The sequence below is a fragment of the Procambarus clarkii genome, chromosome 5, assembly GCF_040958095.1.
Source record: "Procambarus clarkii isolate CNS0578487 chromosome 5, FALCON_Pclarkii_2.0, whole genome shotgun sequence".
NCBI lineage: Eukaryota > Metazoa > Arthropoda > Malacostraca > Decapoda > Cambaridae > Procambarus > Procambarus clarkii.
The window spans coordinates 11,190,525-11,213,624 of NC_091154.1; the positions used below are offsets into that span (position 1 = coordinate 11,190,525).

Genomic DNA, 23,100 nt, shown 5'->3' on the forward strand with positions numbered 1-23,100 from the left:
CCGACATTTTCGTTTCCAGAACCACCTCTTGTTTGGGACTAGTTTCAAAAGCCTTTTCTGAGGGGGAGCCCTGTTGACTCCCTGAAGCTATCATACTGACATGGACCATATATTAGTTTGGTGCTATCAGTCCTTGGGGTTAGTGCCTACTGGGGGCCATTAAGTAGAACCTGGCACTCTGAGATGCAGGAAGCAATGGCCATGAGCTCTCTATATACAGTATAGTTTGTCCTTTCTGCCATTGACTTGAAGACCTCAAAGGTAGGAGAACCATTACAAACCTCTAACTCTTTAAAATTGCAACCTGTGTCCGAACAAAGGACGTAGGTTCCTCTTTAGGTTCCCCCCTTCCCTCCAGTAGAAAACGAAGAACTAGCGCGCCCACTCTTTAGCGCCTCACCTTGTTCTGATGGGGGGGTGGGGGGCACCCTGCTCAGGCAAGCAGGCCACATCACCCTCAGTTTGTAGACTGATGTGCCAGGTGTCCGATGTCCTCTGTCGTCATTATTCTGTGTGGCTTTGCATTTGTAACTTTGCCAGTGGTATTGGTGTGGTGGCCAGGTGTTCCTACATGTATACTTGGTTCGTGCACCTAGGGTTCCCTTCCCTACGTGCCTGGTAAGTACTTTCCCTGTGGGTCAGGGTTACCTTCCCTGGGTCATTCAGGGTTATCGTTCCCTGGGCTCATTGGAACCAATGAGCCAAGGCTCTTGGCTCCCTGCCCCTGTGCTTTCCCATGAAGTGGATCTGGTGCAGTTACTTGCTCAGGTCCCTTCTCTTTGGGCTGCCTTGGTGACGGATGACCACCGAACTCGGGGTCATTTGGCTTTGGTCTTGCGCTTCTTTAGTCTTCTCGAGCTGCCCTCGGATTGGTTTTCGGAGGATGTGGAGGCATTGAGTGGTGGACGGAATTCTGGTTTTGGCTTCCAAGGAGGCGTTGGCTGCCATTAACTTATTTGCGTCGATCCTGCGGGAAGCAGTTTTATACCTCTCGTCTTGTGTCGGGAGGCCGTCCTCACTCTTTAGATTCTGCTTGGGTCCTGGTTTTAGTTTTCATCTCCATTCTCTCCTGTTGTTTCCAGAGGACTGTTACTCGGTTTTTGTCGGTGGCTCCTAGTAGTTGCCGCCCTCTCTGACCTATTTGTGCTCCGAGGGGGATGGGGGTGTCGTGCTTGCTCTTTCTGGGGTGGTCGTGCCAAGGCTCAAGTTTTAGTATGTCAAGGTGGGCCATTGGTGCTAGTTTCGGAACCAGTACGTCTTCCCGGGGCTTCTTTGGTTGGCTCAGAGGTCGCATTGGCCCTTATGCGGGGTGCCCCATTGAAGGGGTGATGAGAGGGAGGGTGCCTGTGTTTGCCCACGCTTGGTCCCACAATTTGTGGGCATTTCGCATCATCTCTTCCGGCCTTTGGTGGCATTGGGTGGCTGCTCCTCCGGTCGGGGGTTCGGGGCAGGCTTCTTCCCTGTCTGTCGGGTCTTGGAGTGGGTTCACTTGGGCGTGGTCGAAATGAAGTAGTCCCGTCTGGTTCCATCTCGGGTTCGGACTTGGCCGGGTCTCGTGCGAGATTCTCGGACTGCATCGATTTCTCTTGCTCTGTGGCTTTGCTCCGGCTGCAGTCCCATTGCCTGCTGTTTGAGGGTGGGTCCCGGGTTACTCAAAGGTTACTCAAGCAGCTGTAGAGGAGCCTGACCTTTGCCTTGCTGGTTTTCCCGCTGGGCAGGTTCTGGCTATGGAGGCTGCTTTGGTATCTTTGGGGCAGCCCCTTTAGCCGTGCTAGCTGGGTTCATCCTCTGGGATCCTTGTGTTGGTTGCTGCATCTCCTGCTTCCTCTGTGTTTTTTTTTTTTTTTTTGGGGGGGGGGGGGGGGGGGTTTGGTGCCTTGGCACCTTCCCCTTCCCTTGCTCAATGTGTTCATGGTCACCTCGTCTTTCAGCTGGGGTTTTGTGACCAGTGCTCACCAGGCCAATAGGGGGCACTGGGCTTTGTCCTTCTGTTGGGGCTCACAGCACGGTGCGGCTGTGTGGCAGGCACTGCAGCGGATTCGGTTGCCTCGGGGCTCGGTGATTCGGCTCCATTCGGAATGCGCTCCTGTGGTTCCTCGTCTCGACTGGAGGGGAGGTCTCTGTGGTCTGGCTCTTTGGGGCTGGTCACTTTGGGGTAGCTCTTCTGCAGAGTTCAGAGTTTAGCTCTCTGTGCCGTTCACATTCATAAGAACAAGGTAACTGCAGGCGGCCTATTGGCCCATACGAGGCAGCTCCTATTTATAACCATAGACTCGTTCCTCTCAATGTTTGCTGATGATGCAAAAATTGAGAAGAATCAAGTTGGATGAAGATGGACAGAGACTACAGGATGACCTGGACAAACTGGAGGAATGGTCTAGAAAATGGCTGCTAAAGTTTAACTCTGGAAAGTGTAAGGTAATGAAATTAGGCGAAGGGAGCAGGAGGCTGAACATAAGGTATCATCTGGGAGGTGAAATCCTGCAAGAGTCAAATGGAGAAAAAAATCTGGGGGTGGATATCACACCGAACCTGTCCCCAGAGGCCCACATCAAAAGGATATCATCAGCGGCATATGCTAGACTGGCCAACATAAGAACTGCCTTTAGAAACTTGTGTAAGGAATCGTTCAGGACCCTGTATACCACATATGTAAGACCAATCCTGGAGTATGCAGCTCCAGCCTGGAGTCCATACCTAGTTAAACACGAGACAAAGTTAGAGAAGATCCAGCAGTATGCCACCAGACTCGTCCCGGAACCGAGAGGAATGAGCTACGAGTAAAGGCTAAAGGAGCTGAACCTCACATCCCTGGAAACCAGAAGAGTAAAGGGAGACATGATAACCACCAACAAAATTCTCAGGGGAATTGACAGGGTGGACAAAGACAAACTCTTCAGCACAGGTGGGACAGGAACAAGGGGACACAGGTGGAAACTTTGTACCCAGATGAGCCACAGAGACGTTAGAATTTTTTCAGTGTCAGAGTAGTTAATAAATGGAATGCACTAGGCAGTGATGCGAAGGAGGCTGACTCCATACACAGTTTCAAATGTAGATATGTTAGAGCCCAGTAGGCTCGGGAATCTGTACACCAGTTGATTGACAGTTGAGAGGCGGGACCAAAGAACCAAAGCTCAACCCCCGCAAGCACAATTAGGCGAGTACCCAATCCCAGTCATATACATGTCCAACCCAGGTTTGAAACAATCGAGGTACACCCACCACTACCACCACCACGTTATGCGGTAATTGGTTCCACAAATCAACAGCCCTATTACCGAACCAGTATTTACCCAAGTATTTCCTAAATCTAAACTTATCCAATTTATACCCATTGTTTCGTGTTTTGTCTTGATACTTTTAATACCCTATTAATATCCCCCTTATGTCCATTCATCCACTTGTAAACCTCTATCATGTCACCCCCTAACTCTTCACCTTTCCAGTGAATGCAATTTAACACTTTCGCCTGGCGACGACTTGGCATTGTCCTCCGCAAAATAGGGGCAAGTCCGGCGAGGACTCGGGGTCGAGTCCTAAGTGTGGCAACAGTAGTTTTTTTTTTCGGGAAGGTCTTGCTGCGGTTTTGGACATTATATGCATATACTCTTGTAGGGAATTTTATTGCGAATACATTGATACCAAAATTAGTCCTAGGACCAGAATTGAGGTAACAAAGTTGAAAACAGAATACCCATTTTATTGCTCTTTATTAGCGCTCACGGGGGTAACGCTCTGTCACTTTCCCTGCTTGTTGTGGATGGTACGCCGGGCTTTTGGACTTTATATTTGCATACTCCTGTAGGGAATTCTTTTGCGAAGACAATGATACCAAAATGAAAGGCTTAAGACGAGAATTGAGATGTCCAAAGTGAAGAGTGTACACATTTTATTGCTCTGGCTTGCTCCCGGGTAACACGCTCTCACTTTCTCGCCGGGCTTTTGGGCTTTATATGCATTTAGTCCTGTAGAGAATTCTATTGCAAACACATTGATACCAAATTGAAAAACCTAGGACGAGAATTGAGATGACGAAGTTGAAAAGAATATTCACTTTTCATAGTGAGAAGCGCCTTGGGGTGGCGCAGCGCTCTTTCTTGTAACCACGGCCTGTTTTCATCATGTCGGCGGGTGGAGATTGCTGCTGTATTTTATATTATATGCATATAGGCCTGTTGGGAATTCAATTGCAAACACATTGATACCAAAATGAAAGACCTAGGACGAGAATTGAGTTGACAAAACTGAAGAATGTAAACATTTTATCACTCTTGTGCACTCCCGGGTAACTTTCTCACTTTCTCTCTTAGTTGCGGATGGTAAGCCGGGCTTTTGGAGTTTATATGCATTTAGTCCTGTAGAGAATTCTATTGCGAACATATTGATACCAAATTGAATATCTTAGGACGAGAATTGAGCTGACAAAGTTGAAAAGATTATACACTTTTCAGAATTTACCGCACTCTCCCTCACGCTCCTGTGGAACGCCCAAGCCCACCTGAGGTAATGGAGAGGTCCCGGGCCCGGTGTATCAAAGTGTAAAGCTTTGTTGATCTTCATATGAAAGATTTCTAATTTGGGAATTAACTGTCATACTATGCTGGACACGTTAAAGTGAATTTATATCCGTTTTATAGTACGGCGACCAAAACTGAACTGCATAATCCAAATGTGGCCTAAACAGAGCAAGATATAACTAAAGAATAACACCAGGTGTCTTGTTACTAACGCTTCGATTAATAAATCCCAGTGTCCTATTTGCCTTATTACGAACATTCATGCATTGATCCTTTGGTTTCAAGTTCTTGCTAATCATAATTCCCAGATTCCTTTCGCAATCAGACTTCGCAATCTCAACACCATCTAGCTCGTATTTTGTAACTATCATCATTACCTAGCCTCGGAACTTTACATTTATCAGCATTAAACTGCTGATGAATGGAGTGATAAACTCAGGGGGTGTCCAGTGTCCTGGCAGAAAGCCGGTCTTGCTTCATTTTTTCTTAAAAGGCATGGACAGTCAACACCGCCTCCTTCCTTTGGCTTTGTCGGACGTTTGGGCGCCTGGAGGTGGACCTCTCTGCATTGGCCCAGCACCTCCCTATGTACGTGGTGCCATTCGTCGACTGGTGCCAAAAGGATAGACTGGGAGATAAACAGGGAACTTGCAAACATTCCATGGAAAATTGTTCTAAGTAATAAAAATCCTACAGAAGGAATAGAACTGACTTTGGAAGCATATAAAGTGTCTGAAGCATGTTTTCTGTGGGGAGCCCCTATGGCTCCCTGGAGCTTATCGGGCTAATGTATGTTATATTAGACCGGGACATTAGCTAAGGAGTTCAGACCTACCAGGGACCAGTGCCAGAACCTGGCCTCTTCAGAGAGGTTTCAGGGAGCAATGGCCCTGGAAAACCCCCTTGTGGTTGGGGTTTTCCTTATCTGCCATCGACCGGGGTTACACTCCTAGAAAGGTAGGCATAACAAAAAAAAGCCATATGGTAAAAAACTAAAACATAAAGCTGAACAGAGAGGTAGAAACTCCCTAAAATTCCAAGGAAATGAGCAAACATCACAGTTTACTGTCGTGCCGATCGTCTGCGCAGCCCTCCCCGCCCTGGCTGCCTAGCATCAGTTCGTAAGCTAATGTCAACCAGGACACACTTCTCTGGCCTCGGTTTCCTAGGCGGTGTTTGCCTTGTGTGGCGTTCACTGCCGTGTGTTGTGTTGTGCGGTGGCCAGGAGTACCTCATCAGTGCCGGGGCTGCACGAGCTTAGTGGCCGACTTCCCTAAGCGCTCTGTGAGTACTGCCCCTGTGGGACGGTTATCTTCCCTGGGGCGTTCGGGAACCATTCCCGTATGGGTTCTTGCTGCTCAGCATTTGCCTCGCCCTTGGGGCCAGCTGGGGCTTGGGGCTCTTGTTTGGCCTGGGTAGGGACTGGTATTGTGCTGGCTAGGGCGTCAAGGTGTTGCGCGGCCTGCCATCTAAGTGGCGACCGGTTCCTGTTGCTTCTGGGGACGGTGTACTTTTTTTTTTTTTTTTTTTTTTTTTTTTTCTTCTTCTTCTCCTGGTGGGGGTCTGCCTAGTGTGGCTATAGTTCCACTGGTAGTGTTTGGTGGCCCTCTAATTAAAATTTTCAACTTTGAGTGAGCATCAAAAATATAGTTTCTGACCGATTCTCACCATTTATACATATACTGGGCAAAGCTGTCTGTTCTACAATCCCATTTGATTGTTTTTTCAAAAACCCTAAATGTTGGGAGCTATGATTTTTTGTCTAAATTTGGCACATATTTCAAATGCCATATTAACAACAAAAATTGCAGTAAACTATACTGAATGCTATAATAATAAATACAAATGAAGACCATATGCTCTTCTGAGACTACAACATCATTAAATGAACATTTTTGATATTTTATATTTTTGATGCTCATTTAAAAATGACATTTTCAATATTAAATTCTATTTTTTATTTTCTTGTTTCTAAAGTTGGTAATTATTTAGACAAAGTTGGAGCATGTGCCTAGTAGATTATGTACAAACAATTTGAAAGCGTTTGAGCAAGGTTAAAAAAATTTTGACCATTTTTGTTTCCTGGACCCTTAAAATAACGGTTTTAGGAATGATTATTAATCTGAAACTGTCATGGGGTCACTGAACTATAACTGATGAAAGAAAACGAAGCGAGGTTTACAGTACAAATTGATGTACGGAAATCATGGAAACCTCAGTCGTTCACTTGTGTGGACCACTGGCTGGTGTTTGGTTAATATGGTTCACTTGTTGTGTGGACCACTGGCTGGTGTTTGGTTAATATGGTTCACTTGTTGTGTGGACCACTGGCTGGTGTTTGGTTAATATGGTTCACTTGTTGTGTGGACCACTGGCTGGTGTTTGGTTAATATGGTTCACTTGTTGTGTGGACCACTGGCTGGTGTTTGGTTAATATGGTTCACTTGTTGTGTGGACCACTGGCTGGTGTTTGGTTAATATGGTTCACTTGTTGTGTGGACCACTCTGGCTGGTGTTTGGTTAATATGGTTCACTTGTTGTGTGGACCACTGGCTGGTGTTTGGTTAATATGGTTCACTTGTTGTGTGGACCACCCTGGCTGGTGTTTGGTTAATATGGTTCACTTGTTGTGTGGACCACCCTGGCTGGTGTTTGGTTAATATGGTTCACTTATTGTGTGGACCACTCTGGCTGGTGTTTGGTTAATATGGTTCACTTATTGTGTGGACCACTCTGGCTGGTGTTTGGTTAATATGGTTCACTTCTTGTGTGGACCACTGGCTGGTGTTTGGTTAATATGGTTCACTTCTTGTGTGGACCACTCTGGCTGGTGTTTGGTTAATATGGTTCACTTGTTGTGTGGACCACTCTGGCTGGTGTTTGGTTAATATGGTTCACTTGTGTGGACCACTCTGGCTGGTGTTTGGTTAATATGGTTCACTTGTTGTGTGGACCACTCTGGCTGGTGTTTGGTTAATATGGTTCACTTGTTGTGTGGACCACTTCTCTCACTTTAGTGAGCCAACTTGTCATATGAAGGAATTGTTAATTGTAACCTGTGATAGAATGAGTTTTCCACCACTCTGTGAACTATCCCAATATTCTAAGCATATCCGCACGTCTCCCGCTTCGGTGAACCAGAGGATGTCAAAACGGGCGAGGAAATCCGGCCCGAGAAGTGTGCGACCTAGCCAGAGATTCGCCAAATTGGGGTACGTTGGATCGAGGTTGTACTGTACTTTGATATGAATACAAGAGTTGTAGTTGGAGGATGTTGAGCTGAAGAGTAGAAAGTGATCCATAGGGACCAGTGTCCTAGGATTATCGCTCTTTCTAGTTTATGAAAGTTACTGCCCAAAAGACGTGAGCTCGTACATGTGTGTGTTTGCAGCTGATGCAAAGGAAATTAGTAAAAATTTGAGAACAAAAAAACTAAAGTTCTACAATAAGTCTTTTACAACCATCAGGAATGGGCAGACAAATGGCTGCTAGGATTCAATCCAAATGGGTGTGTGCAATGATCAATCTAGTGTAGCAACGTTAGGTATGGAACGATACCTGAAGGAAATAAGAGGGAAAAGGGGAATGGAAATACGGTACAAGGAAAAAATAGACCCCCAGAAGTTGATATAATCCCAACACTTTCAGCAGCAGCTCACATGAACAGTACAGCAGCAGCAGCAGCAGCAGCAGCATGTGGAAAGTTAGCAAACGTAAGAACTATAAGGGTAGAAAAGCTGTTCACACTACCTTTGTAAGACAAATGCTGGAGTATGCAGTGTCAGCATTGAGCTTGCACCTTGCAAAACACATGGAAAACTTGAAGTTCTAAGGCTTGCAACTAGATTAGGACTAGAATTGAGAGCAGGTTGAGGGCATGTCCTTGTAACCTTAGATGAGAAAAAATACTGGGGACGTGATCACTGCATACAAGATTCCGAGGGAGAAAAGACAGTGCGAGCAAAAAAATATTTTTAAATTAGAGGTAGGACAAAGGGGCATTGGTGGAGGTTGGACTAACAATAGTTGTAGATGTGCAAGGAAATTGCCGTCCCATATATGGGTGGTCGGCAAATGGAATGCATTGAAGGAAAAGGGTGTAGTAAATTCCATTAACAACTTGAAAATGTGATGACCAAACCACACATCAAATGAAGATTTGGTCATCATATCTTCAGCCACGTTATTGTGACTCATTGTCTGCAACTTGAAAATGATTAGTTTTCATGCGGTAATTAGCAAGCCGGGTATAAATAGCTGCAAAGAGGGGAATAGTGGTTGATGTTGCTCCCGTGAGACTGTTAAGTAAAACTATAAATCCCTCAACTGTCTTCATTGTTTACTTTAAACTGTTGTCTTAAAGGAACAAGGAAGGCTTCTCGCTGCTTTACGAGAGTTGTATTCAATTCTTGGCATCTTGACTGGTGAGAGCTTGTGTGTCGGTATTGCAGTTAGTTGTTGTTGTTTACCACACTTGCCAGTGTGTATTAATGGCCTGAGTGTATCTAGTAGTGTAATATGGTTGACTGATTACTGTCGGTGTTAGTGTGATGACTGTGTTCAAGTGTTATGACTGGTGGGTGGTGTTATGCACTTGTACTGCTATTACAAGACTTAACATTTTTGAGTTCTGTCCATACTTAACCAAATTTTTTTGTATTTTGTTTAGTTTATTGGTATTTTCTGCAGTCGTCTGCGGCTTTAGACAAACTTGCCAACCACGGTGGGAAAGCCCTCATCTCCTCGGAGCAGAGAGAGAAACTAAATGGCGTCCTAGAGAACTGGAGCTTTGTGCAGACCCTGAAGAGGGGTAGCTTAATGCAGAGGAGCGGCAGTGCTCTTGGCACGCCCGGGCCACGGACTGGTGTAGGCCAGGTGTGAAGCGCTTCTCTTTGGGTTTGTAACATTTGCATGGACATTGGGAAGAATGATTAAGTTACTAATTTGGTTGAACTAACTTGTGTATTGGTGAATTTGTAATAACTTTTGCACGTTTCGCTTTCAGTTACTGGCCGGTCTCTTGCGCAAATTTAAGATTGCCCTAGATAGATGAACTGGACTTTGAAGTCCTTATCCATGTCTGTTATTTTATTTGTTTAAAATTAATAAAGAATGTATGCACAATAGTTTGTTAAATGGCAAGAAACCTTTACAAAATACCTTTTTTTTTTTTCTCTCCTCCCCAACCCCCCCCCCCCTTCCCTCTCCAATAATATTAAGTTCTCAAGAGTGCTTCATGATCAATATCATAGGTGAATGTTATAAATTTTGGAAGTGGGCTGGCAGGGCTGGAGTACTGTACATGTGACTGTCCTGGTGGCTGGCAGGGCTGGAGTACTGTACATGTGACTGTGCTGGTGGCTGGCAGGGCTGGAGTACTATACATGTGACTGTCCTGGTGGCTGGCAGGGCTGGAGTACTGTACATGTGACTGTCCTGGTGGCTGGCAGGGCTGGAGTACTATACATGTGACTGTCCTGGTGGCTGGCAGGGCTGGAGTACTGTACATGTGACTGTCCTGGTGGCTGGCAGGGCTGGAGTACTGTACATGTGACTGTCCTGGTGGCTGGCAGGGCTGGAGTACTATACATGTGACTGTCCTGGTGGCTGGCAGGGCTGGAGTACTATACATGTGACTGTCCTGGTGGCTGGCAGGGCTGGAGTACTGTACATGTGACTGTCCTGGTGGCTGGCAGGGCTGGAGTACTATACATGTGACTGTCCTGGTGGCTGGCAGGGCTGGAGTACTGTACATGTGACTGTCCTGGTGGCTGGCAGGGCTGGAGTACTGTACATGTGACTGTCCTGGTGGCTGGCAGGGCTGGAGTACTATACATGTGACTGTCCTGGTGGCTGGCAGGGCTGGAGTACTATACATGTGACTGTCCTGGTGGCTGGCAGGGCTGGAGTACTATACATGTGACTGTCCTGGTGGCTGGCAGGGCTGGAGTACTGTACATGTGACTGTCCTGGTGGCTGGCAGAGCTGGAGTAGTGTACATGTGACTGTCCTGGTGGCTGGCAGGGCTGGAGTACTGTACATGTGACTGTCCTGGTGGCTGGCAGGGCTGGAGTACTGTACATGTGACTGTCCTGGTGGCTGGCAGGGCTGGAGTACTGTACATGTGACTGTCCTGGTGGCTGGCAGGGCTGGAGTACTGTACATGTGACTGTCCTGGTGGCTGGCAGGGCTGGAGTACTGTACATGTGACTGTCCTGGTGGCTGGCAGGGCTGGAGTACTGTACATGTGACTGTCCTGGTGGCTGGCAGGGCTGGAGTACTGTACATGTGACTGTCCTGGTGGCTGGCAGGGCTGGAGTACTGTACATGTGACTGTCCTGGTGGCTGGCAGGGCTGGAGTACTGTACATGTGACTGTCCTGGTGGCTGGCAGGGCTGGAGTACTGTACATGTGACTGTCCTGGTGGCTGGCAGGGCTGGAGTACTGTACATGTGACTGTCCTGGTGGCTGGCAGGGCTGGAGTACTGTACATGTGACTGTCCTGGTGGCTGGCAGGGCTGGAGTACTGTACATGTGACTGTCCTGGTGGCTGGCAGGGCTGGAGTACTGTACATGTGACTGTCCTGGTGGCTGGCAGGGCTGGAGTACTGTACATGTGACTGTCCTGGTGGCTGGCAGGGCTGGAGTACTGTACATGTGACTGTCCTGGTGGCTGGCAGGGCTGGAGTACTGTACATGTGACTGTCCTGGTGGCTGGCAGGGCTGGAGTACTGTACATGTGACTGTCCTGGTGGCTGGCAGGGCTGGAGTACTGTACATGTGACTGTCCTGGTGGCTGGCAGGGCTGGAGTACTGTACATGTGACTGTCCTGGTGGCTGGCAGGGCTGGAGTACTGTACATGTGACTGTCCTGGTGGCTGGCAGGGCTGGAGTACTGTACATGTGACTGTCCTGGTGGCTGGCAGGGCTGGAGTACTGTACATGTGACTGTCCTGGTGGCTGGCAGGGCTGGAGTACTGTACATGTGACTGTCCTGGTGGCTGGCAGGGCTGGAGTACTGTACATGTGACTGTCCTGGTGGCTGGCAGGGCTGGAGTACTGTACATGTGACTGTCCTGGTGGCTGGCAGGGCTGGAGTACTGTACATGTGACTGTCCTGGTGGCTGGCAGGGCTGGAGTACTGTACATGTGACTGTCCTGGTGGCTGGCAGGGCTGGAGTACTGTACATGTGACTGTCCTGGTGGCTGGCAGGGCTGGAGTACTGTACATGTGACTGTCCTGGTGGCTGGCAGGGCTGGAGTACTGTACATGTGACTGTCCTGGTGGCTGGCAGGGCTGGAGTACTGTACATGTGACTGTCCTGGTGGCTGGCAGGGCTGGAGTACTGTACATGTGACTGTCCTGGTGGCTGGCAGGGCTGGAGTACTGTACATGTGACTGTCCTGGTGGCTGGCAGGGCTGGAGTACGTGTACATGTGACTGTCCTGGTGGCTGGCAGGGCTGGAGTACTGTACATGTGACTGTCCTGGTGGCTGGCAGGGCTGGAGTACTGTACATGTGACTGTCCTGGTGGCTGGCAGGGCTGGAGTACTGTACATGTGACTGTCCTGGTGGCTGGCAGGGCTGGAGTACTAGTACATGTGACTGTCCTGGTGGCTGGCAGGGCTGGAGTACTGTACATGTGACTGTCCTGGTGGCTGGCAGGGCTGGAGTACTGTACATGTGACTGTCCTGGTGGCTGGCAGGGCTGGAGTACTATACATGTGACTGTCCTGGTGGCTGGCAGGGCTGGAGTACTGTACATGTGACTGTCCTGGTGGCTGGCAGGGCTGGAGTACTGTACATGTGACTGTCCTGGTGGCTGGCAGGGCTGGAGTACTGTACATGTGACTGTCCTGGTGGCTGGCAGGGCTGGAGTACTGTACATGTGACTGTCCTGGTGGCTGGCAGGGCTGGAGTACTGTACATGTGACTGTCCTGGTGGCTGGCAGGGCTGGAGTACTGTACATGTGACTGTCCTGGTGGCTGGCAGGGCTGGAGTACTGTACATGTGACTGTCCTGGTGGCTGGCAGGGCTGGAGTACTGTACATGTGACTGTCCTGGTGGCTGGCAGGGCTGGAGTACTATACATGTGACTGTCCTGGTGGCTGGCAGGGCTGGAGTACTGTACATGTGACTGTCCTGGTGGCTGGCAGGGCTGGAGTACTGTACATGTGACTGTCCTGGTGGCTGGCAGGGCTGGAGTACTGTACATGTGACTGTCCTGGTGGCTGGCAGGGCTGGAGTACTGTACATGTGACTGTCCTGGTGGCTGGCAGGGCTGGAGTACTGTACATGTGACTGTCCTGGTGGCTGGCAGGGCTGGAGTACTATACATGTGACTGTCCTGGTGGCTGGCAGGGCTGGAGTACTGTACATGTGACTGTCCTGGTGGCTGGCAGGGCTGGAGTACTGTACATGTGACTGTCCTGGTGGCTGGCAGGGCTGGAGTACTGTACATGTGACTGTCCTGGTGGCTGGCAGGGCTGGAGTACTGTACATGTGACTGTCCTGGTGGCTGGCAGGGCTGGAGTACTGTACATGTGACTGTCCTGGTGGCTGGCAGGGCTGGAGTACTATACATGTGACTGTCCTGGTGGCTGCAGGGCTGGAGTACTGTACATGTGACTGTCCTGGTGGCTGGCAGGGCTGGAGTACTGTACATGTGACTGTCCTGGTGGCTGGCAGGGCTGGAGTACTGTACATGTGACTGTCCTGGTGGCTGGCAGGGCTGGAGTACTATACATGTGACTGTCCTGGTGGCTGGCAGGGCTGGAGTACTGTACATGTGACTGTCCTGGTGGCTGGCAGGGCTGGAGTACTGTACATGTGACTGTCCTGGTGGCTGGCAGGGCTGGAGTACTATACATGTGACTGTCCTGGTGGCTGGCAGGGCTGGAGTACTGTACATGTGACTGTCCTGGTGGCTGGCAGGGCTGGAGTACTGTACATGTGACTGTCCTGGTGGCTGGCAGGGCTGGAGTACTGTACATGTGAAACTCTTGCCTAACAGACTAAAGGAAGCTCAAGAGCACAAAGAAAATATACCTAACACAAATGTTTGTGTTGAAAAAAGTCTTAAGTTCAAGTTCATTGCTTGTCTTATACTGTTGAAAATATTCAACTTGTGCTATTGGTTAAAAAAAAATGTACATACAAGAAAAATAAGCCGGCAGTAATTTTAGGCAGCAGAGGCACTAAGCACCGGTCGTAGATAACAATCGGCATGCCTGTGACCACATATGTGGCACATGGGGGGGGGGGGGGGGGGGAGAAATGCCAGTTAAAAGTTGCACACCTGGGAATGGAAAGTTCTCATTTGATTTATTAAAGCTGCCATGTTATGTATGTTCACAATAAACAAATGGAATGAATTTGATTTGTATTAACCAACAGCATAAATCATAACGATCACAAATTTTCATTAACAATGCTGTATTGAAAATCATTTACAATGTATAACAATAATTTCCAACTATCGGAGAGATGATAAAAGGCAATATTTACAGAAAACCCACAATTGATACAAGACATGTATGTTCCTTAAAAGTAATTCTCTGTTTGGACCGTAGAGGAGTTATCTAGCACGTGTTGCTGGGCCAATACTGTTGGTTTATTCCAGATTGGTGCCCGAGGTATGGCACTTGCCCCACTGCTGTTTTTCAGACCAAAATTAAAAGGTATGGCTCTGTATCATCCATTGCAGGAGATAGACAAATTGGCATGAAAATTTGCTGTGTGGAAGGTATTAAGATCTGCAAGCTAATGTGGTCTTTGACTAGGCACTAGAAACATAACTTTTAAGTAACATTCTAGATAATTAAGCTTGGTAAACTTAAAAGAAATGAAAGGTACTAGACACAACCAGATTTCAGAGAGAGGTGTGTAAAGAATGTGAATGTCAGTTTGACATTTAGTGAGCGTAACAAATTGCTTAACCAGAAAATTAATATTGGATAATGATAATCTGGAATTCAGGGATTCCACCACAATGTCCTTAATATTCACATCACTTGTGCTTTTGTTTTGAGTACTGCTTGGTACTCTTCCCTTTTCACAGCAGAGGTGTCTGAAATGGAGGGAATAGTGAACATATTGTGTATACATGTTGTATATAAAGTACCAAAGTTATTAGTGTCTCGAGGCTTTCAAAACGTACGCCTCAGAGAAGACTACCGGTAGTGTCTTTATCTTCTTGAGGTTATCTTGAGATGATTTCGGGGCTTAGCATCCCCACAGCCCAGGCCTCCTTTTTGTCACCCCTCCCCCCCCCCCTCCCCAGGAAGCAGCCCATAACAGCTGTCTAACTCCCAGGTATCTATTTACTGCTAGGTAATGGGCATCAGGGTGAAAGAAACATTTTGCCCATTTGTCTTCGCTTCCCCTGGGGATCGAACCCGGAACGTCGGTGTAACAAACTAGGCTGTTGTAAGAATTATCCAGAGTGGTTTATCGACAAAAGAGAATGGGAAGCTGAGCCGCATGGTGACCTGACCCCCAGGGGAATTCGCGGGGGAAATAACCAACGCTTTGTTCATAGCTGCGTATAATGAACCATCCTATAGTATTCAGCAATTTAGAGAAAATTAGCCTTTATTCATTTTGCATTAAAATTGTATTGTATAATAGTACTGGATACAATATCAAGAGTATTCTAATTATTGAGTTTGTCACCATCAGTGACGTCACGAATCAGATCTAACTTTTGAGGCGGAGTGACCGGCGGTCATAGGTCATCAGGGGTTGACAGGTCTACTATTTCTCAGTTTTAATAACCATTTTTGGGGATCGGGAACAGCTCTGCCGTTAGATGTTTGTAATTTAATTCAGTAAAATAATTCAACCAGTCTGGATCAATTAAGTACAACAGAGGTTAATTGTTATAACTTAAACCTTGCTAGTAACTGGGTAGGACTTTGACTGACTAGGCGGAAGGATACAATACTCTGTCTGGGGTAGACCAGACAAGGAGGAGAGCAGTGTGGTCACGGAAGCAGCTAGGAGAGGTCAAACATCTTACCTCTCCCCAAGACCAGCCAAGACATCTAGCTGGTCGCCCAAGGTATAGTTGCTGTTGTTAATTATAGAAATAGTCTTCTCATTTGCCACTCAGGTCAAGTAGGGAGTGTTAAAGTGATAGGGAGTGAACATATTTAGATTTTGTTTTAGTTTTCTTTTAATAAATTAAATTTGTTATTAATTTGCATTTTATTGTTTCCATGTGTTTTATGTGTATACTTGTCCTGGTCACGTGGTCCACACGAGGTAAAGTTGGATTGGGCGCCGATGCTAACATCGAATCGGAATTATCATTACCGTGTAATTTATTCCACACTCAAGGTCATCATATATAGTGGGGATCAAGCCCCTAGGTTGATTAATTAGCGTGATCGATCCAGACCTCGATCATTGCTCTTGTATTACTGGTCTGGTGGTGGCAGCAGAGGTGACTCTAGGGTTTTGTTCAGAGCTTAGGTCACGTCATACTGGGTGTAGAATCCTAAGTCGGTCAATCGTCTTAGGACCACGTGGCGTGGAGTTGGCTTTGTTAAAAGTTTTGGAGTCCCTTGGTAGAGAATAATAAGTAAGAACACGGGTTAGGTTCCTCTCACTTTACTTCCTTCTTTCTACTCCCTCTACCCGTATTCTTACTTATTATTCTCTACCAAGGGACTCCAAAACTTTTAACAAAGCCAACTCCACGCCACGTGGTCCTAAGACGATTGACCGACTTAGGATTCTACACCCAGTATGACGTGACCTAAGCTCTGAACAAAACCCTAGAGTCACCTCTGCTGCCACCACCAGACCAGTAATACAAGAGCAATGATCGAGGTCTGGATCGATCACGCTAATTAATCAACCTAGGGGCTTGATCCCCACTATATATGATGACCTTGAGTGTGGAATAAATTACACGGTAATGATAATTCCGATTCGATGTTAGCATCGGCGCCCAATCCAACTTTACCTCGTGTGGACCACGTGACCAGGACAAGTATACACATAAAACACATGGAAACAATAAAATGCAAATTAATAACAAATTTAATTTATTAAAAGAAAACTAAAACAAAATCTAAATATGTTCACTCCCTATCACTTTAACACTCCCTACTTGACCTGAGTGGCAAATGAGAAGACTATTTCTATAATTAACAACAGCAACTATACCTTGGGCGACCAGCTAGATGTCTTGGCTGGTCTTGGGGAGAGGTAAGATGTTTGACCTCTCCTAGCTGCTTCCGTGACCACACTGCTCTCCTCCTTGTCTGGTCTACCCCAGACAGAGTATTGTATCCTTCCGCCTAGTCAGTCAAAGTCCTACCCAGTTACTAGCAAGGTTTAAGTTATAACAATTAACCTCTGTTGTACTTAATTGATCCAGACTGGTTGAATTATTTTACTGAATTAAATTACAAACATCTAACGGCAGAGCTGTTCCCGATCCCCAAAAATGGTTATTAAAACTTTGAGAAATAGTAGACCTGTCAACCCCTGATGACCTATGACCGCCGGTCACTCCGCCTCAAAAGTTAGATCTGATTCGTGACGTCACTGATGGTGACTTAAACTCAATAATTAGAATACTCTTGATATTGTATCCAGTACTATTATACAATACAATTTTAATGCAAAATGAATAAAGGCTAATTTTCTCTAAATTGCTGAATACTATAGGATGGTTCATTATACGCAGCTATGAACAAAGCGTTGGTTATTTCCCCCGCGAATTCCCCTGGGGGTCAGGTCACCATGCGGCTCAGCTTCCCATTCTCTTTTGTCGATAAACCACTCTGGATAATTCTTACAACAGCCTAGTTTGTTACATCGGCACCACGAATCCGAGGCACTGTCCACTCGGCTGTCGGGCACCCAGATATCGCATAGTATATACATGAAAGATACTGGAAGGCCAGATTCCTAATTGTGAATAGAAAAATAACATGCTGGGACAAAAGATATGGGTGAGAATGCAGAAGAGACCGTGTAGGGGTGCCAAAGCTCAGAGGACACAACATTGGATGTCCACGGCACAACATTGGATGTCCACGGCACAACATTGGATGTCCACGGCACAACATTGGATGTCCACGGCACAACATTGGATGTCCACGGCACAACATTGGATGTCCACGGCACACTGTCCTAACAAATACAGTATAAGAAATATTGCTGGAACAAGAGTGGAAGTGTTAAAGAACAAAAACCAAAAGTCTCTGCTGGACATTCCAGAGCAACTGGGTTGTAATAGCTATGCAGTCCTGTGAGCCACTTAGAGTAACAGCGTTCTAGATCAAATTCTCCAAAGATAAGCCTGGTTCTAGGGTGGGCTTGGAGTAGAATGACTCGGCAAAAATCCCCTCCAGGTATTCACAAAGGAGGTAGTAAAGCTGGTGCTAAGATTATAGACCAATAGCTTTAACATCATAAAAAAAAAATATCTCGAAGTACGATCACAAAGCACATGGAATCTGTCTACATAACCATGGGCAATACGGGTTCCGAACAGGGTGCTCCTGCCTCACATTTGCTAGAGCACCATGACGTGATCTCTAGCTGCTATGGAAGACCAACAAAATACTGATGTACACAAATTTTGCAAAAGCCTTTGACAAATGTGACCATGGTGGTGTTGCATACAAAATGTGAAAAAAGAATTTACTGGCAAAGTAAGTTGGTGGATCTTTAACTTCCTAACAGAACCCAGTGTAGTAGTCAACAAAAGTAAAATCTGAATTTTTCACCATGAAAAGCTCTGGTCCATAAGGTATTGTACTTGCTCGGGTAATTTTCCTCATATCAGACAGACAAGGATACAAACTATAGTACTTTATCATCCTTTCCAGATGACACTAGGATTTTCAAGAGTAGACAACATAGAGGACACGGCAAACCTGCAGTCTAATGTTAATCTTTCAGTGGGCTACAGAAAATAACATGTTTAATGTGTACAAGTTAGTTACCGAGCTACGGAAAAAACGAAATGTCAAAGCAGAAACCACATACAAACATCAAACCACACTATTGAAAGTGTACCGGAAAAATTACAAATAGAGCAGTGGCTATTTGGGCAGCTGGAATGCCAAGCACATTAAAAAAAAAAAAGTAAAAAAAGTTAAATCTGCTATGGATCTCTTTATGGTGAGGTAGCTGCAGGATAAACTACAGAGTGAAAAAACTTAGTTATTTTTTTCTGTATTAAAATATTTAACAATATACACACAAAAAAGCTTCTCAGTGACTTGGCTTAATAATAGTGCAAAAATGTAATGACACAGACAAGTGAATGTTATGTTAAGATCAAAATAAATGATGCTGGAATACTATGTACATAGGCTGTGTAAATCTACCACCACCCAGGGGAGCATGAAGCAGATGTAGCAGCTTTGGAACACAGAGTATGCTGATGTGTAGTGGCTGGTGGGCTCCTTATATACACAGGTGAGGCTGTGTAGTGGCTGGTGGGCTCCTTATATACACAGGTGAGGCTGTGTAGTGGCTGGTGGGCTCATTACACGGGTGAGGCTGTGTAGTGGCTGGTGGGCTCCTTGTATACACGGGTGAGGCTGTGTAGTGGCTGGTGGGCTCATTATATACACAGGTGAGGCTGTGTAGATGGCATTGGTGTGCAGATAATTGAAAGCCGGCAGACACAAATGAGCAATGTGCTTGTTGACCGGCGAGTGCAGCTGGCCTCCCAGACGCCAGTTGTGCTGGTATGACGGGTACTAGAGGAGGTAGGGTGGTAGAGGCCCGTCTAAACATGGCTCCTGAGAACATGTTGTTGAAGGGGCCTGTTCCTTCATCGCATAATCTCCTTTCCTAAGGAGATTCTTGCGACAAGAAAAATTTCTTTAAAAGATGGAGTAATCATGTCGGAATACCTTACTTTTGAAAAACACGACAAAGTTGTTGCACAGCTGTGTTAAGATGACAGGCTGGATAACGAAAACCTTCCAAACGAGATGCACACGAGTGATACTTTTAAGACATTAGCACTCTGTAGAGTAGAATACTGTTAAATACTAACAGCCCCATTCAAAGCTGGAGACATTGCTGACCTGGAGAGCATGCAAAGATCCTTTACTGCTAGAATTCATTAAATAAAACGTCTAAATTATTGTGACTGCCTAAAAATTTTAGATCTCCATTCCCTGTAGTGCAGGCGAGAGATTGATTGATTCATAATACAATGGGGCCTCGACTTCCGATGCTAATCTGTTCCCAGAGACGGATCGGAAGTCAAAATATCAGAAGTCGAAGCGAATTTTCGCATAAGAAATAAAGGGATTTGAATTAATCCGTTCCCCACCCTCAAATATTAACATACAAATACATTTTATACTGAATACAATGTTTTTTTCTAACTCTAATACAGTACCAAAGTTACTCTTACCTTTATGGAGGGCTCTTGATGGTGTATGGAAGATGGTGATGGGGGAGGAGGAAAGTTGTTACTGTTTGGAAGGGGAGTCCCCTTCCATTATCACATCAGGCAGTGATGTTTTCTCTCTCCTATGTTTTGCCTGAATACCACTAGGACCTGGTTGTGGTTCAGTGCTTGTTTGTCTCACTACAAATTTGTCAAGAGACATTTGTTTTTCCATTCGTTTCAACATTTGCTGTAATGATGCATCACTTTAGCACCCATAATGTCCTTTTTCTTAGCTAGTATGGTGGATATCGTTGACTGAGATTTGTTGTACTGCCTAGTCAGTTCACCTACCTGCACACCATCTTCATATTTACGAATGATCTCTCGTTTCTGCTCTATGGTCATACTTACATGGGATCTCATATGTTGAGCCTTACCACTGACTTTCTTGGGACTCATGGCGTATTATATAATAATTACTTTAATGTTCAAAATGCAAAAAACCACAAAAGCGGAATTTCTTATAGGCGCGATCGTCACTAAGCGGGTAGCTGTAGTAAACTCAGGCAGGTCAAACCGCGTGACCGGGAACCACGCGCTCGGCCAATCGGAACGTGTACCAATAAATATCGGATGTAGTCTCATTTTTTTATGAAATTTATATCGTAACTCGAATTTATCGTAAGTAGAGGCAATCGGATGTCGAGGTGCCACTATAATTTAAAGTTGGAAAATATTAAGAGGACTGGTTCCAAATCTGCACACAGAATACCAAATGAGTCCAGGAGGCATGGCAAGATGTGCAGGATGTGCAGAATAGCCCCACTGAAGAGCAGAGGCACAATAAGCACGCCAAGAAGGAACTTGATAAAAATCAAAGACCCAAGACTTTTCAACACTTTCTCTTCACATTCGGGACATAACTGGCTGACTTCTCGCAGTGTTCAAAGGAGAGCTTGAAGAGCCCTTTCAAAGGAAACCTGATCAACCAGACTGTGACTTGTACATCAGCCACATCAAACAGCCTGGTTAATCAGACTAGAAACCAGGAGGCCTAGTCAGAGACAGCTTTGGGAACATTCATCCGCAGAATCTTCAACAGATAATGTTGGACAAGGTTAGTGGCCGCTGGGTCGAGCTCAAGGCACAGTGAGGCTGCCGTATCACTTAGGGGTGGTGCAGCAGTCTACCTCATCTACTGTTGATGCAAGTGACTTAGTCCAGTACCACTGCAACCTGTCCTCAGACCAAGTCCATTCTATCCACCGGTCTACTCCTAAGACGCATTCATACATTTTAAAATGCTGTTCATTCAAAACGGGTATTTTTTAAAATATAAATTAATATTAATACATAAAATATCAATTAATATTAATACATATTAGCAAACTGTGCATATTTAGGCATTGGTTAGGTTAGGTATTTAGGTTCTGTTGGAGATTATTTGTATTTATAGAACATGGGTGAAGCATTTACAGCATTGTAGTTAAAACAAATCAACGAAGCACTTGTTCCGGAAGTGTTCGGACGTCATCAGTCAAGTCGTGTGTAAACCGTTCTTTATTCATAAACGGGGGAGTGTTTGGCAGGTGCATGAAATGGACTTTGGCCCTTTGTTTAGAGGACGGGTTGACCACTGCTGCTATCCTGACTGGTGGTGGAAAATGTCCCGGAACAAGATTGTATTCTACTTACACTGATGCCATATCTGGTAAATGTGGAAGAAGCACTAAAATAGGATCAACTCTGATCAAACTGATACTGTACACAACTAGCAAAGTCTTGTCATTATGATAGTTTGTCTATTTACTAGCTTTCAGGGACGTCTTGCCATTTTCAGGGAGATGTCCCTGAAAGTTAATAAATAGGCAAACTATATCATAATGACAAGACACGGTTGTGTACAGTGCAAGTTTGATCAGAAGCCAGTCCTATTTTAGTGCTTCTTCCACATTTACCAGATATGGCATCAGTGTAGGTAGAGGACAATCTTGTTCTTGGTAACGGGTTTATTTTTTTTAATCGATGATGGATGTCGAATACTCAGCCATACATACATTACGGTAAAGTGGTGGTGCTAAAGGTGCAGGGGAAAATTGGATTTTGAGACATTTTCCTGGATTCGTAACTAGGGCAGAATTTGCCTGGTGTCAAAGACCTGCGTCAACTTTGACCTTTCCAATACACAGGTACTCGTGTAACCGTGAGGAATATTGGAGGACAGCTATATAAAGAAAAACAACCCTAAGTCAAAAATGTGCTGAAGGCTGGAAAGTTTGATATTGCACATTTGAGACAAAGCCGATGATTTTAGAGTGGAATAGAAATGAATAATTATCGTAGTTGCATGATGAGTGTTTACCGATATAAGAATATTGTACGTACAGTCTATCACAGTCGGGCTCCTCTATAATACTATCGTCACTTAAATAATAGCAGTTAAATGTATATTTTGACATTTTTAGGAGATGCTGTGGTCACAAGCTGAAAAGCAGTGCTGTTAGCTCGTGTGCACCAGCCTTAGTTGCTCACTCAGTATTGAGGCTCTTGCACCCGGGAATGGTACCCATGATTTGTTTATAGTATTATTAACACTATCGGTCACTGGACAGGCGCGCGGTAAACTTAGGGGTCATGCACCTGATGTGCGGGTGAGCGTGCAGTGACACCTAAATGTGTATGCTCGTTTCGGCTTTCTCACCTTAATTCTCGTGCTACGTCGCTCGTTTTGGTATCATTGTGCTTGCAATTAAATTCCCTACAGGTGTGTATAAATATAATGTCCAAAAGCCTGGCGTGACTCCCAACAGCAAAGCCTAAAGTCGGCAAAAGTTACCCGTGAGCGCACAAAATCAGTAAAATGTCCATACTCGTTCCATTTTTCTCACCTTAATTCTCGTGCTACGTTGCTTGTTTTGGTATCATTGTGTTCGCAATTAAATTCCCTACAGATGTGTGTGGATATAATGTACAAAAGTTTGGAGTGCCTCCCCGCAGAAAAGCCTAAAGTTACCCGTGAACGAGCACCAATTTGTACACTGCAACCTAATGTGATACTCGTTCAGTTTGATAACATCAATTTTCGTGTTACGTCTTTCATTTTGGTATCAAATTGTTCGCAATAAAAAGTGCATATTTTAAAACTAGTCCCATAATAATAGAGCAATAACTGGAATTTTAACATTTTAATTCTGGAAGC

General features: G+C 45.6%; 1 protein-coding gene across 5 annotated transcripts in view; it reads left to right on the top strand.

The window, feature by feature from the left end:
* The window catches only part of TBC1D23 (TBC1 domain family member 23), a 316,649-nt gene that overhangs the window by 271,401 nt on the left and 22,148 nt on the right, over window positions 1-23,100 (top strand). For 2 of the 5 annotated variants that reach the window (XM_069339402.1, XM_069339393.1), the window contains exon 12: window positions 9,210-9,395. The exons of 2 other annotated variants lie outside the window; for them this stretch is intronic. In XM_069339402.1, the coding sequence (XP_069195503.1) occupies window positions 9,210-9,395 (186 nt within the window). Of the gene's footprint in view, window positions 1-9,209; window positions 9,396-9,525; window positions 9,645-23,100 lie in introns of those variants that run through there. One more of the 5 variants, XM_045753440.2, reaches the window with a different exon arrangement.